This window comes from Cololabis saira, chromosome 9 (assembly GCF_033807715.1).
Source record: "Cololabis saira isolate AMF1-May2022 chromosome 9, fColSai1.1, whole genome shotgun sequence".
NCBI classification, from domain to species: domain Eukaryota; kingdom Metazoa; phylum Chordata; class Actinopteri; order Beloniformes; family Belonidae; genus Cololabis; species Cololabis saira.
In genome coordinates this window covers 27,525,785-27,539,614 of record NC_084595.1, presented here as the reverse complement: position 1 = coordinate 27,539,614, position 13,830 = coordinate 27,525,785, and the positions used below count along the sequence as shown (strand labels likewise).

General features: G+C 37.7%; 1 protein-coding gene across 2 annotated transcripts in view; it reads right to left on the bottom strand.

Moving 5' to 3' along the window:
- The window catches only part of LOC133450403 (EGF-like repeat and discoidin I-like domain-containing protein 3), a 141,205-nt gene that overhangs the window by 25,471 nt on the left and 101,904 nt on the right, over nt 1–13,830 (bottom strand). For both annotated transcript variants that reach the window (XM_061729016.1, XM_061729017.1), the window contains exons 6-8: nt 5,545–5,700; nt 4,711–4,855; nt 4,345–4,529 (exon numbers count right to left, since the gene is read on the bottom strand). In XM_061729016.1, the coding sequence (XP_061585000.1) occupies nt 4,345–4,529; nt 4,711–4,855; nt 5,545–5,700 (486 nt within the window). The remainder of the gene's footprint in view (nt 1–4,344; nt 4,530–4,710; nt 4,856–5,544; nt 5,701–13,830) is intronic.

Sequence of the window (13,830 nt, the reverse complement as noted above, 5' to 3'; positions counted from 1 at the left end):
CAATTGTGTGCAAACTGAATTTAGAAAGTCTGAAAAACAAAAACTACTCAAATTTCAGCCAGACCTGAACCACAGTAGGAGGTGTTTTGGAAAGAAATGCAGATCAGATTTCTAAAATTCCTCAGTCTGGACACTATGATCACTTATAATGTATTTTAAAGTGTCTCTTGCATTAGTTGTAGCAAATCAATGCCAAGGTTTTCCAATGAGGGAGAGTGTCTAAAGGCAGTTTGACAGATGGTCTATTAACCACAGTGGAGGGCACGCCTGGCTGGAAAACAGGAACACTTTTTTGTCATGAACGCAGTAATCCATGCTAAAATAGGCTATTTATGTTTGCACACGCAATTCACGTCCTTTATATGGACAGATTATCCTCAAGATCTGATTTCACAAACAAATTAGATATGTCTGAAATATGAACATGGGATCAAGTCCGTTGGTTTATGCCAAAATTTTTTTAGACAAAGCTAAAAAGTATTCATGTTGGGAATCATCATCTCAACCGACTAAACCCTTCACAGACAGATTTAACCAGAGCCAGGAAACAAATGGCTCTAACCTAATTCTGTCATACAGTGGTAGTATGCTCTGAGGATTTCTAACTTCTGCCACAAAAAAAGGCAAAGAGCAGTGCAATTTGTTGTCCTTACACCCTTTCTACAGTATATCATTTATCTGATTTCCTGGGGCTAATACAATGTGTTTTGGGAACTTTGACAACGTTTCATTTCTGTACCAGTCAACGTGATGCACAATGGCCTTCGTGTTCATTTGACATGTAAAATAACAGAAACATGTGAAGAACCATTCAACCTTATTCCTAAGTACTGGTGGAAAGAAAAAAATAGGAATCCACAATAGAAGAAGAATAATGAATGCTGACAAACTCGTGCTGGATTGATCACACCAGCAGCAGGTGCCCGTTGGGCCCTTTGGTAAAAAATCCCAGCTTTATCTGTGACAGGTCACTTTTCTTGTGTTTCTTCACGTTGTTTCCCTGTCTTTCTTGATAATCCCCCACTGTGCTTTCTCTTTGCTTGTGTTTGCTCCTGCAGAGAAACGCTTTTCTTCTCCATGTGCATGCATTAATTATTTTCTAAACAACCCTTACTTACCTCTTATGCATCTGTCTTAGAAAACATCCACACCCACTTTAAGCTTTAACTGTGTGCACTCTAGGAATGCTAGGATACATTTTCAAAAATCTCTAGGGTTTTAGTAAAAATCTATTAGCCATCGTTCAGTCATGGTGCCACCAACTGAATAGCACTAAGTATATTTTGGGAAAATCTATTTTATAAAGAGACATAATTATTTAATTTTTTTTTTCTTCAATTTTGTAGAACAGAAAAATGCATGTTTATCATTTTAACTTCCTAATACCTGGTGCAATTTTCTTTGGGGGGGCCCCATTGGATATCATGGCATACACAACAAAACACAGGCCAGGTCTTCGGAGGTTTGACATAGGAAATTAACCACCACCGCCCTGCTTTGTGGGCTGCAAATTAAGTGATTGTTTTCTTATCTTTAGGAAGACACAGCCATGCCTAACAGACCATATACCGTGCATTATGATGCATAACGGGTTCACATGTCATTACACCCTTTCTTTATTTACTGTAAAGATATGTTACAGCACTTTATGAATAAAGTCTTTTTAAGAAATCTACTCTGTGAATAATGTGGGTTAGACTCAGATTAATGTAAACTTAAATGACACAAGAAAATAAACACGTATTTCTGATATGTTCATCAATATTGCCATGTGCATGGTTTTAATGGCTCTTCATCAGTCGAAAGAACAAATTTAATGTTTTTCTGTCAGTGGATGTAGCTTCTTAGAAACTGTTTCCTACCGCTTAACACACAAGATGTATTTCATAATTCAGCATCATAACTAAAGAAATTATATCTTCGCCAAGTAATTTATTAAAGCAACATAATTATGAGATTCGACTTGAGGGGATGCAATCTCTGGATTCCAACCTTGCCTGTTTCCCTGAGGTATGTTTATCAGAATCCACCAAACACTTCCACAGTCTCGAACGCTTCTTGTTAGAACATTTGTAGCAGGAGACGCTGCATAAACAGGAATGCTGTGAAACTAAAAAGTAGCGCCTGTCTCTTTTTGCAATTTGGACATGTTAAGGCGCCTAATTAAGTAATAAGTTTATGACATCTGGACCGTTCGGCGGCTCAGTCTGACAGCTTCATCTTGACTTGAGAAAACATCTTGAAAGATTCTATGTCAGTCTCCCGCTGTGTAATGTTATTTCCTGCCAGGCCACAAAAACCTTTGCTTGGACGGTACCCAAAAGCTCCAGTTCATTGTGTTTTTGTTTGTTTTAACCAAAAGTGCCCTGTGATGAAATAATAACTTAAAAAAAAACAACTAACTTTTACATTTCATCCAACATCTGAGATTTTGTTTTTACTCAACTTGTGACGTACTTTTCAACTCCTTAAACGTTTGTACTGTTTCATTCCTTAAAATTATCTAGCTGTCGCTCTACACCTTTGCAAAATTTTTAAGTTGATCTCCATCCAATTTTCTTTCTATTGCCTGCAGCTGAACAAATCTGTTCACCTTCAACTTGGCTCAAGTACTGTGAAACTACTCCACACTAACAGTGATGAATTATGTGGACAAGTCAAGAATGTGTCGATGCATCAGTGGTATTGAATTTTATGACATTCTCTATGATGTAAGACAAGTCGCATTCATAGAGAATGTGAGTCTTTGGCTTGAGCACTAGTTCTTTTCATGTTTTTGTAATGTTAATGATTAAACCTGCTCCAACCTGCAAGTTGACCTGGTTTGCTCCTTTTTGGAATGAAATGCTCAGCCATTATAGGTATGACAGCTCATTTTCTTCGCATCTTCAGCATGTATAGTGTTTGCAAAGATCCTTCCTCCCACTCCACAACAGAGCAGCTGTCTTGAGTAATAGGAATACCTATCTCATCATTAAGGCTGATTAATTCCATTAGGCTGTGAGGTATTAAGTCATTCACTAATGGCACTGAAATTCAATTACTCGCCATGGGAACCAGTAAAAAGAAGATGCCGATTGTGATACATTAACAAATGCACATACGACGATAATAAACTATACAATCTACTCAGTTCCAGCAGCTGTACCAATATAAACCTGCAGCAGTGTGATATATGACTGTATATGATTATTGTTTAGAGTACAGATATCATGGTAGCCTACTTGAGATGGAAGCCATTGATTTTCTATACAGACAGCATCTGTATAGCATCTCTTCTTTCCTGCCAGTACAGCACGTAATATGAGAACGCAAGTTTTCCTTTACCCGCAACAATCAATTTCTCTCAGGCCAGCTCCATTGCATGGACGGAGCTTGCTAAAGTACCTCTCTGCCCCAACGTGCATTACTGCATACTGCATCATCCTCTGCAGAAAAGAAGCTTTGAACTTACTACAAAAAAACATGTCTGAATCAATACCTAACCAATTTAATAACAACTAGACAAGTCAGAAAGATTATAAAGTGTTAACCGTGTCACTGCTAGCGAGGTTTCATTTGTGGAGCGAGCGCTTGAGAAAGACAAAAATCAAAGAAATCACTCTGATCTTCAATCCCCTGAGAAGGTGATACGTCTGACCATTTCTTCTTTGCTATCACTTTTACAGCTTAAAGTAAGATTAGAAGTCTCACACTAAAAGCAAAGAGCATTTACTGCCTTTTATCAGGAAAAAAATCCAATATATGTGGTTGTATGTGAGGGCATATTGGGCACCGTGGAGTCTGGTCTGGATTGATATCTAGTCTAAACTCCATCAACTCACGTCAAGTTTGCATATTGTTAAACAGAAAATTGAACACTCACCGAGACACGCACCTTGCCCTTTTTAAAAAACATGTTTCAGCTATCAGTTACTGTAGTGATAACAAATATATTTGCTGGTTTCATAGAGATAGATGGCTTGGATTCAGCCAGAGATAAGAGGTCCTTATTCGACAGCTGTAAAAGGGAATGTGGGTGTTCGATTTTAAAAGTCTGGTATGGAGATAAACTGAGATCAACACCGAGTGTTGACTGTAACTAGGAACAACACTAAGAGCTGGTTAAAAGACATAGAATTTAAGATATACTTTAAGATATAATACTACTAATTTACCCAAAAATCTAATATTTTCTCACGTTCTCATACACACACATTCAGTTTGTGGGTCAGGGAATTATGAGCTACAACTTCAGCAGAATGAAAGTCAGTTATCTGTAAGAACTTGGCTATTAAACTCCAAGCGGATATTGATTTCTCTCTACGGCAGATAACATCAGATTAAGCTCAGATTATAACTTACTTGAAGCCACTGTGACTGGTCACTGTGTCCAGCTGTCCAAGCGTTGACCTTGCCCTGTTTGTCTAAACGGGCCTTTCCTGGCTCCCAGGTGAACATGTCCATGTTGAGTGTCCTGAAGATGCTGGAGGCTGTGACCTGGTAGTCCTGGATATGGCCTGACTTCATGCCCAGTGGTTCAGAACAGCCTAAAAAACAACATGAATACAGAGACTTGGTTGTTACCTTTTTAACCCCACGCCAATGCCCTTCCAGGTTGTTACTAACATTAAATATGTAAGTAACATCCAGGAGAGGAGTTTCATATCATCCATTATTCATTTTTGAGGAAGATCAGAGTATTCAGCCCGATGAATAAAGCTCCCTCACCTGTTAGCTCACAACCAAGTAGCTCCATCCGTAAGGTGCAGTGCCGTCTGCAGACTTGGGGGTAAATGCGCACATACTGGGCTTCAATCGGGGGTGTGAAAGAGTTGGCTGATGGAGTATTGTTATCAATATTTCCTCTGAAGATCTGTCGTAAGGGATGGGACACCATAAAGAGATGGGGAGGATGGGGAAACCGATCAGTTTGCTATGATGTTACAATCTATCTGCCGCTGTCTCTTGTGTCTACTCCACACGCTTTAAATTGCTGTCATTCAAGGTCAATGAGCAAGAATTACAAGGAAAAATCGACAATTTCTCACATCATTTGATCCCACTAATTCATAAAGGGAGTGGTGCATTTTCATTTGGTACCCCAATTATATTGCTATACCTTCTGGAGAATGTGACTCTAATGATTGGAGATAGTGTGATACAAATTTTGATTAGAGCTCAAGTTACGCACAGAATCATAATTATGCATCCTGTGTGAATGACAAGAGAAAAAAAAGGATGTTAGAATTTTGGAGAAGAGGGAGTTTTGTAGCAAATGGAGAACAGTCATGGATTGTTGTATACAATAGAAGAATGCTTTTTGTCTTATTTGATGGCTGTTCATCCCAGAAATGGTATAAAAATTTAATCTAAAAGTCGTACAATTGAAGAGGGGGAAGGGGCAGCAGGGTGGGCCCAGTCTGTCCTAGCTAATTAAAAAGCCATCACTTAATGTCTTCCACTGTGTCTTTGAACGAGTGTAGAGTTTGAGTGTGCATATTGTGTATATAAATATATATGTGAAGAAAGTATTAGATACCAGTGCACTAGAGTGCATCTCACCGTGTCCTCATCTTTGCCCTTGACTTTGTATGTTCTCCATGTCTTCCCGTCATCACTGTAGGCTACTTTGTAAGACTTGACATACTCCGGGCTACCGATGCGCTTTGCACCCTGGGTAATGACTCCTGTGACCCTCATTCTCCTCTGGAGGTTTATCTGTGGAGCCCAAAAAGAAAAGGCAAAATCCGGAAATTATAGCTTAATTTCTTTGGCACACATACGCAGTAAATGCGCGTCCATGGGCACCAGAAGTTTGATCATGCTTGTCATGGGAGTAAATTCACCCCATTGAATACTTTCTGTCAGGCCCATCCATCTTATTCAGAAAGTCTGATATCAAATGGAACATTTAATCAATCCCCATACACCACATCCAGCACAACAGCTTGTGCAAACTGCTAATATGGTGCCAATGATAAGCAACTTGATGAACCAAGAGGAAAAGAGGGGAGCAAGGAAAGAGGGATATTAATGGTAATCATAAAATCTAAGTAACACCTCTGAATCTAAGTGCACCTCTGAAAAATTGTCACTTTTGTATCTGATTTTCCCGTCATACTAATAACATAGTGGCTACCATTCAGTATATACACAACAGAAGAATAAAATACTGCATGTCTCATAATTTGCATTTTTACAAGTAAGGCAGAGTCATAAACATTGCAGAAGATGGATATTTGTATTCATGATCACTGACACATAAGTTCAATGCCCTGTAATCACTGAAAGAAAATGTATGGGATAAGTTCACTTCTTCGATATGACCTGCAAATACCAGAACTTCCGTAGTATCTGACCTGTGGGGTAGTCTATTTGCACATCTGTATCCACATATAACACAAAACAAAATCAACAAAATAAAAATAATTGAATACATAGATTACCTGAAACTATGTTTAAAGACAGCTGGAGTAATAATTACTAAACATAGATCAACAAACAAGTCAATTAATCAGAAAAGCAGTGTCCTTGTCTCTAAAATGACACCTGATTAAGTTTCTGTGAGAATACAAAAACCATTGTTTGACATTTAGACTCTGTGATTGGCATCCAAGAAAATAAAACCCTCTCTTTCTTCTCAGGCCTTATCCTGGATAAAGAACATGAAATGTGTGACAGATACTAGGAAAGCAATGTTTGACCTGATGACACCATGGTAATTTTGTGCAGGTAGGGTCCAGTGGGAGCAGTATGAGAACCTATAGAAGACCACCACATGTGGAATCATGAAAATTAAGCACATGATATGGTGGAAGTGTCATGATATGGGAGTGTGTTAGTGGAAAATATGTTAAGGCAAAGATATTTATAGATGGCACATGAGTGACTGTGAATATGCCATAACATTGGTTGAGCTTTCTCTCTTCACCTGTCATGGCTTCATTGCTTTGCACTTTTGACATGCAAACCTGAATTATTAATACACATACTAAATATTTCATAAGACACAAAGAAATACAAAGATAGTACTGTGGAGGAGGTGTGGTTTTTGTGTGGGGTTTCTCCAGGTCCCCTGGTTTCCTCCTACTGTCCAGATTCATTCATGTCAGGTAAAATGGCCATTGTAAATTCTACAATTGTACATGGTTGTCTGTCTCTATGTCAAAGCCCTGTGATCAGCTGTCAACCTGTCCGGGGGGCACGCCGCTTCTCTCCTAGGCATTCTTGATTGACTGACATAAGCTTATCACAGTCTGGCTCCTGGCTCCTTCTTCCATCCATATGGGCTTAAACAAAAGCCAACTTCCAATTACACAAGTTGGAGCAGGTTTCAAAATCTTCATGTATTGTTAGAGTACATTTACCAAATCTATGTGCACACAAAACAATCTGTTATGGTTGACAATAGCGTTACTCTTACTGCAATTCTGGTTAGCTTGTGTAAAATACTATATAAGAAAGCTGATGGCACCTAACGACAGCTTACCTCGTTTTGACGAAAATATAGAGGTGTTTGGAAACTTAAGGACCAGTGCTATTATAGGTTAAAAAAAGGCTTTCAACAATAGTCATCTTCATGAACTACGTCTATAATTACGATTAAGTGCAGTGGTTTGTGTTACCATGTCTTATTCACACTAAGCTCTCCAGACAACAACATTCTCAAGTAATTAGGACACCAGAAACGTATGATTTGTTAGAGTAGACTTTTTAGCACTGTGTTTTCTATGTATACCTTTCCATCTACAGTACTGTCTGTATGTTTGTGAGTCCTAAATCTAATTTAAAGTCTTACAGATCCAGCGTAAGAAAAGAGCTGCTTGTGTTCACCAACCTAAATTAGGAATGTTTATTAATTCAGCTGTATTCCAACCTAAATTCCACTTACATAAGCAAACCTTAATTACAGTGTTTTTATTGTACATGCTCAAACCAACATATTTTGTTAATTTCACACGAAGAGCTCACTTAAAACCTCAAATCTCCATTGACCCTCACTTTCACATTCATTACATTTCTTTGCTCTTCTCCAGTCTTATCCAGAGATAAGTACTTCTTGCATGAATTAGAAACCATGTCACTAAAAGGCCACTGCTGGGGTAATTGGGGGTGATCCCTCACATTTTTAATGACCACTCAGAAATGCACCTCTGTCACTTCAGCTCTAATAGAGATGCATTTCCATGTTTAAGTGAAGCATCACTGGAAGCAGCTTACTTTTGAGGACCTCTATTTGGAGGCATATGTTTGCCATTTAAATGGTATACGCCAATTAGGTAATTACTTCAAATGCATTCAGAGGATTACAGATAAAAATGAAAAACACAGGTGAGTGGATATAGCAGATTTACTACTTTCAGAACCCAAAAAGGTTCTTATATATCTATGTCTGCTGGGGCATGACCAGGCCCAGAACATAACCAGACTTTCCATATATATATATATATATATATATATATATATATATATATATATATATATATATATATGTGTGTGTGTGTGTGTGTGTGTGCGTGTGTATGTGTGTGTCGCGTGTGTGTTTGTGTGTGTGTGTGTGTGTGTTTGTGTTGTTTTAAAGTTTAACATGTATTTATTTTTTCACTTTTTTACTTTGTAACCAAGCATTTGCAGATAATGACTCTGAAAATGCAGCATTTTTATCTCAACAATTTAATAACAGCTAATAGCTAACTTGTCAAATATTAATATTGATAAATAATAATAATAATAATGATAGAATTAAAGTGGAAAAAGTGCAATATCCAGGGTAGAATAAACAGGTATATGTATGTACAGGTATACAACTGAAGAGTGTAAATATTTCAAATGTGTACCTTTTAGTTTAAGATGATATGGAAAAAATAAACCAAAGCAATCTTCATATTCTTTTGAGATGCACTCTCTAGCCAACGTTATCACGTCACTTCCTCTGAGCCTTTTTACAGCAGGAATGGCATCACCCTGATAACACATCTACATTAGATAATGAGGCATTACTATGAATTAATTCATTACTAGCGAGGAAAATACTATACTTTGAAACCTTTTCACCTCAGTGTCAGAGTATGATGTTGGGATTAAAGGAACAGCTCTAGGTTGGCTTAAATAAAATATATCTGACAGATTCCAGTTTGTTTATGTTTATTAGATTTCTTCAGTGAAGACCAGGGTTTGCTACAGTGTCCCGCAGGGTTCATGGGTAGGGCCAATCTTACATGCAGCTCTAGGGAAGTATTATCCAGAATTACAGCATTAATTTTCATTACTATGCTGATGATACGTGGCTGTATTTGTCTATGAAGCCGGATGAAACGGACAGGCATGTCTTAAGGACATAATGGAATGGATCTCCACCATCGTTTTGTTTCTAAATGCCAATAAAACTGAGGGATTTAATTAATAATATAGCTTGTCTTTTGTATCTTTGACAATATATCTGCCTCGCCTCTCTCTAATCTTCATTGTCTCTTTCTGATCTTGCTTTCCCTGCTCTACCCGGCTGGCCTTATGAGCTGGGTCCTGCTAAAGGTTTCTTGAGTTTTTCCTGCCACTGTTTGCCATAATGTTGGAGGGGTACCTCACTGTAGCTTCTTCTCTTAACAATGGGAATGGTTAAAAGGGGCCGGAGGACCTGACGGTCCGCGAGGGTTCATATGGACAAGAGCGGGCTGGGGCTAAATTGAATGGCTTACACTGTCCCTACAGCTGAGGCATAAACATATGACTCAAAATTGATCTTTTGAATACTTTAATGAATCCATGATGTAAGGGTGTGACAGACATGTCATTAAAGTCTCAATAGATTGTATCAACCTCTGAAAAAATAAAGATAATCCATCTATGGTCACTAACAAATATGTACTAAGATTGAACTGATAGTTTTGAAGAACAAAGACACAAAATCATTAGGTTTAAGGGGACCTGATCCATAGACAATTCTGCTATGTCTGCATTTATTTTGTCAGCTAGATTTATAGCACTGTGCCTTAATAAATTCTTGTCAGAAGAAAATTGATTTATACATAATGACTGGAACTGAAATATTTAGTCAATAAAAGGCATTTCGGCTCATAGGAATTATAGGGGTTATTTTTCACTGCTTCTTCCCTTGACATTTCAGATAAAGAATGGATAAACAATTAATAAAAACATTTATCAACATTTCAATCAATGGGAATTTAAGTGTGTAAACACACAAACACACACACACACACACACACACACACACACACACACACACACACACACACACACACACACACACACACACACACACACACACACACACACACACACACACACACACACACACACACACACACACATATATGTGTATATATTTGTGTCATCTATTCGTTATCTAGCTGTCGTATGGCAAACCACCCATCGTTTATCAAGGTAAATCATCAGAAGAAACCATGAAATGTGTTAAACAATTAGGAGCAGCATGAACAAAACGTTCTGTGTGCTTCTCTGGTATTTCTTCATATTATCTATTAAGAGTTTCTGAGCTCCCTCAGACTGTTACTAACAGGCAAAAACATGTATTTACAGAAACAGCCACAATTTAATTTATTTACACCAACAACTACAAGTGGAACTGACTGCAGTGGCTAGCTTCCAGCAATCTGCATTGTTAAGAACAGGAATTAAGACCATGCACAGTATAATCATAGAAAGAAGCAATACCTCGCATACACTAAAAGGCAGGCTTAAAGAAACCCATAATGTTAAAAAAAACAAGGAAACTGTAATATTAATATAGCAGTAACACTGTCCTTGAAAGTACTGACATCACCATTGATACTGCTGATAAAAATGCAGCAGAGCACATACAAAAACTCAAACATAGAGGCCACAAATCTCATTTTAACAATAGGACATCATAGCGCTCTCAATTTTCATAAGAAGATATAAAGACCAAATAAAAAAAATAAATAATGTAAACTGTCTATGCTACGATTCCACTTTTCACTATGGATAAAGAAACAGACAATTAACAAGCATCACATGTGCTTTGCGTTTTTGACTTCGGCTGTACTCAAAGCCTCTACCTGCATTTCTCAAGCACTAATTCATAACCCTTTTTGGTACGTGTAATCACAATGAAGCTGAATCTGATGTAATTATTATTATTTCGTTTATTTCGGCATGTTTATATAGACACATTTCATCTCCAGAACATTATACATTGCATACTCAGCACATGACGAAAAGGGTACGGGAGAAGCTGACGCTTATCAAAGTCCCGCCCCGTTCTATGTAAGATTCATGATCACATCAACAACAGAATTCAGTAAGATACATAGTTTACCACATAGCAATTTGTCTAATTTCATCCTTCACAGTCCAGATAGCATGTATGTTTGTACACGTGTCCAGTCCACTCATCCTGATCACCGTTCCTGTGATTTACTACTGTGTCCACTGTTCAGTTATTTTTATGTCCAAGCCTCTTTTTGCATGCAATCCACTTTGCAATGGAGGTGCGTGTGTCAATGCAGATCTTGTCAATAGCATTTACTGACCAGTTCAGAATCTCCATTCTTGATTTTATGTTCTGCTTGGTCGTGATATCTGCTGTGCTGTGATAGAGCTCAATGTCACACACACACATTTTATAGTGACTTTGTTTTGTTTCCATGTTTTGTTTCCATGCCAGGTGTTCCAGTGCTGAATTTCCCACATTGCCATTGTTTTGTACACATAGCCAGACATTGCCTTCCTGTACCTAGTTTCGATATTCCTTCAATAACAGCTTCTTTAACTCATGTTTGAAGACAGTTACATTTCTTGCTAACTTTAATTCATTGTTTAGGCTATTCCACATTTTCACACCAGCTACTGACAAACTATGGCTTCCCATCGTTGTCCTTATCTTTTTCTGTTTAAACTGCAGCAAGCTGCGCATGCTGTGAGGACCTTGACTAAGAGTGAACAATTTCTGAACATTTACTGGTAATGCCGCCTGTGTTGCTTTGTAAATTGTTTGTAGCATCTGAAAATGAAGTATCTCTCTCAGTTTTAGATATTTCGTCTTTATGAACAGTTCGTTCGTATGTGCCCTGGCTGGGACAGAATGAATGATGCGAAGCGCTTTTTTTTGCAATTTAAATATTGGTTCTGTAATGCCCTTGTAAGTGAAACCCCAATTTTCTACACAGTACCTCATATGTGGGACTATTAGTGCCGAATATATGGTCTTAAGCGAGTTTAAATTGAGAGATTTCTGCAATTTCCACAGAATAGACACACTCCTTGCCATCTTATTTTGAATTATTTTTACATGTGGTCGCCATGTCAAGAGGTCATCCACTAATATACCCAGAACCTTATGTTCCCTCACTCTTTCTATATTGTTTCCATTAACTTGCAAGTTTATGCTTTTCTTTACATTATTTCTCCCAAATAACATGAATTTGGTCTTTGCCAGATTTAGTGATAATTTGTTTATATTAAACCATGTATTTAGTTTTGTCATTTCTCTGTTAATCGCTTTTTCCAGTATATTCAAGTCGTTTCCTGAGCAGAAAATATTTGTATCATCAGCAAATAAAATAAGTTTTAATACATCAGATGTTTTGATTATGTCATTGATATATAGAGTAAATAGCTTAGGGCCTAAGACTGACCCCTGTGGGACCCCACAGACGACATCCAGGCATGTAGACGTATTTGTTCCCATCTGGACATATTGGACTCTACCAGATAGATAGCTTTTGATCCATCTTAAAGCTGTATCTCTGATACCGTAATCATATAATTTTTCAATCAAAATATCGTGATTTATAGTGTCAAAAGCTTTTTTGAGGTCAATAAAGATGCCTACTATATATAATTTGTGGTCAAGCGCATCTTTAATCAGTTCTAAGGACTCTGTGAGGACTCTGTAATCAGATTACTGCTCTCAGGGTTGTGTGTGCTGCAGTTTATTTAGCTACTGTCATGCTATGATTATAAAATACACTATGATAGTAAAGCTTTCAACCAGGTCATCTTCAGATAGAATAAACCACAGACCATTTTAATATCGAAGGTTACACTAGAGTTAGAAAGGAAAAACTTGCCTGAGAGTGAAAGAAAAGAAGATTCCATAACAAGGTTATATGCTTGAGGTATGATGAACATTATTTCTCTTTTCCTGTTTTTGGTGTTACAAGCATAAAGGCCAGTCAGCAGTCGCTTGAGACTATCAGTATTAATGTGTTCTGCATGACAATAAAACATTGCAGTTCTACAACACCATCTCTGTGTTCAGGGATCTGTAAATTGTTAGAAGAACTACTGCACAACTTTTATCTCACATCTGCACTTTTTCAGGATTGTGCCTGTCTTATTTAGCCGGCCATATGGATACAGACGCCACCAAAGATCAACCCACCAATGCATATCCACATTTGGACATTGTGGGATCAACTGTGTGGCTTCACACTAAGATACAAAGACATTTTTGAAAATAAGTAGAATATGTAACAGATGCATTCAGCCTTCGCAAGGAATTTTTATTGTTTTTTTTTTTTTAACACACCTGGCTGAGGCTACATCATGCTGATATTGGTGAGAGCGGCAGCATATTTCCCTCAAGTGTTCAAATGTAATTTTATGTGCGAAGTAGATGTGGTGAGGGTGTGGAAAACTTCTGTATTCTCACAGCTATCTTGCACACGCCCCAATCACCAAACAATTTAAACCCAAACACACATGAAGTGTTTGCATGTTTTTTCTACAACTCTATGATGTATTATTTAAAAACTGTTGGTCTTTGTTCATGACTGATCCATTTGTTGAGGTTAAGGGGAAGAAGCTACAACTGGCTGACATCTAACAGATTAATGTACTGTGCCA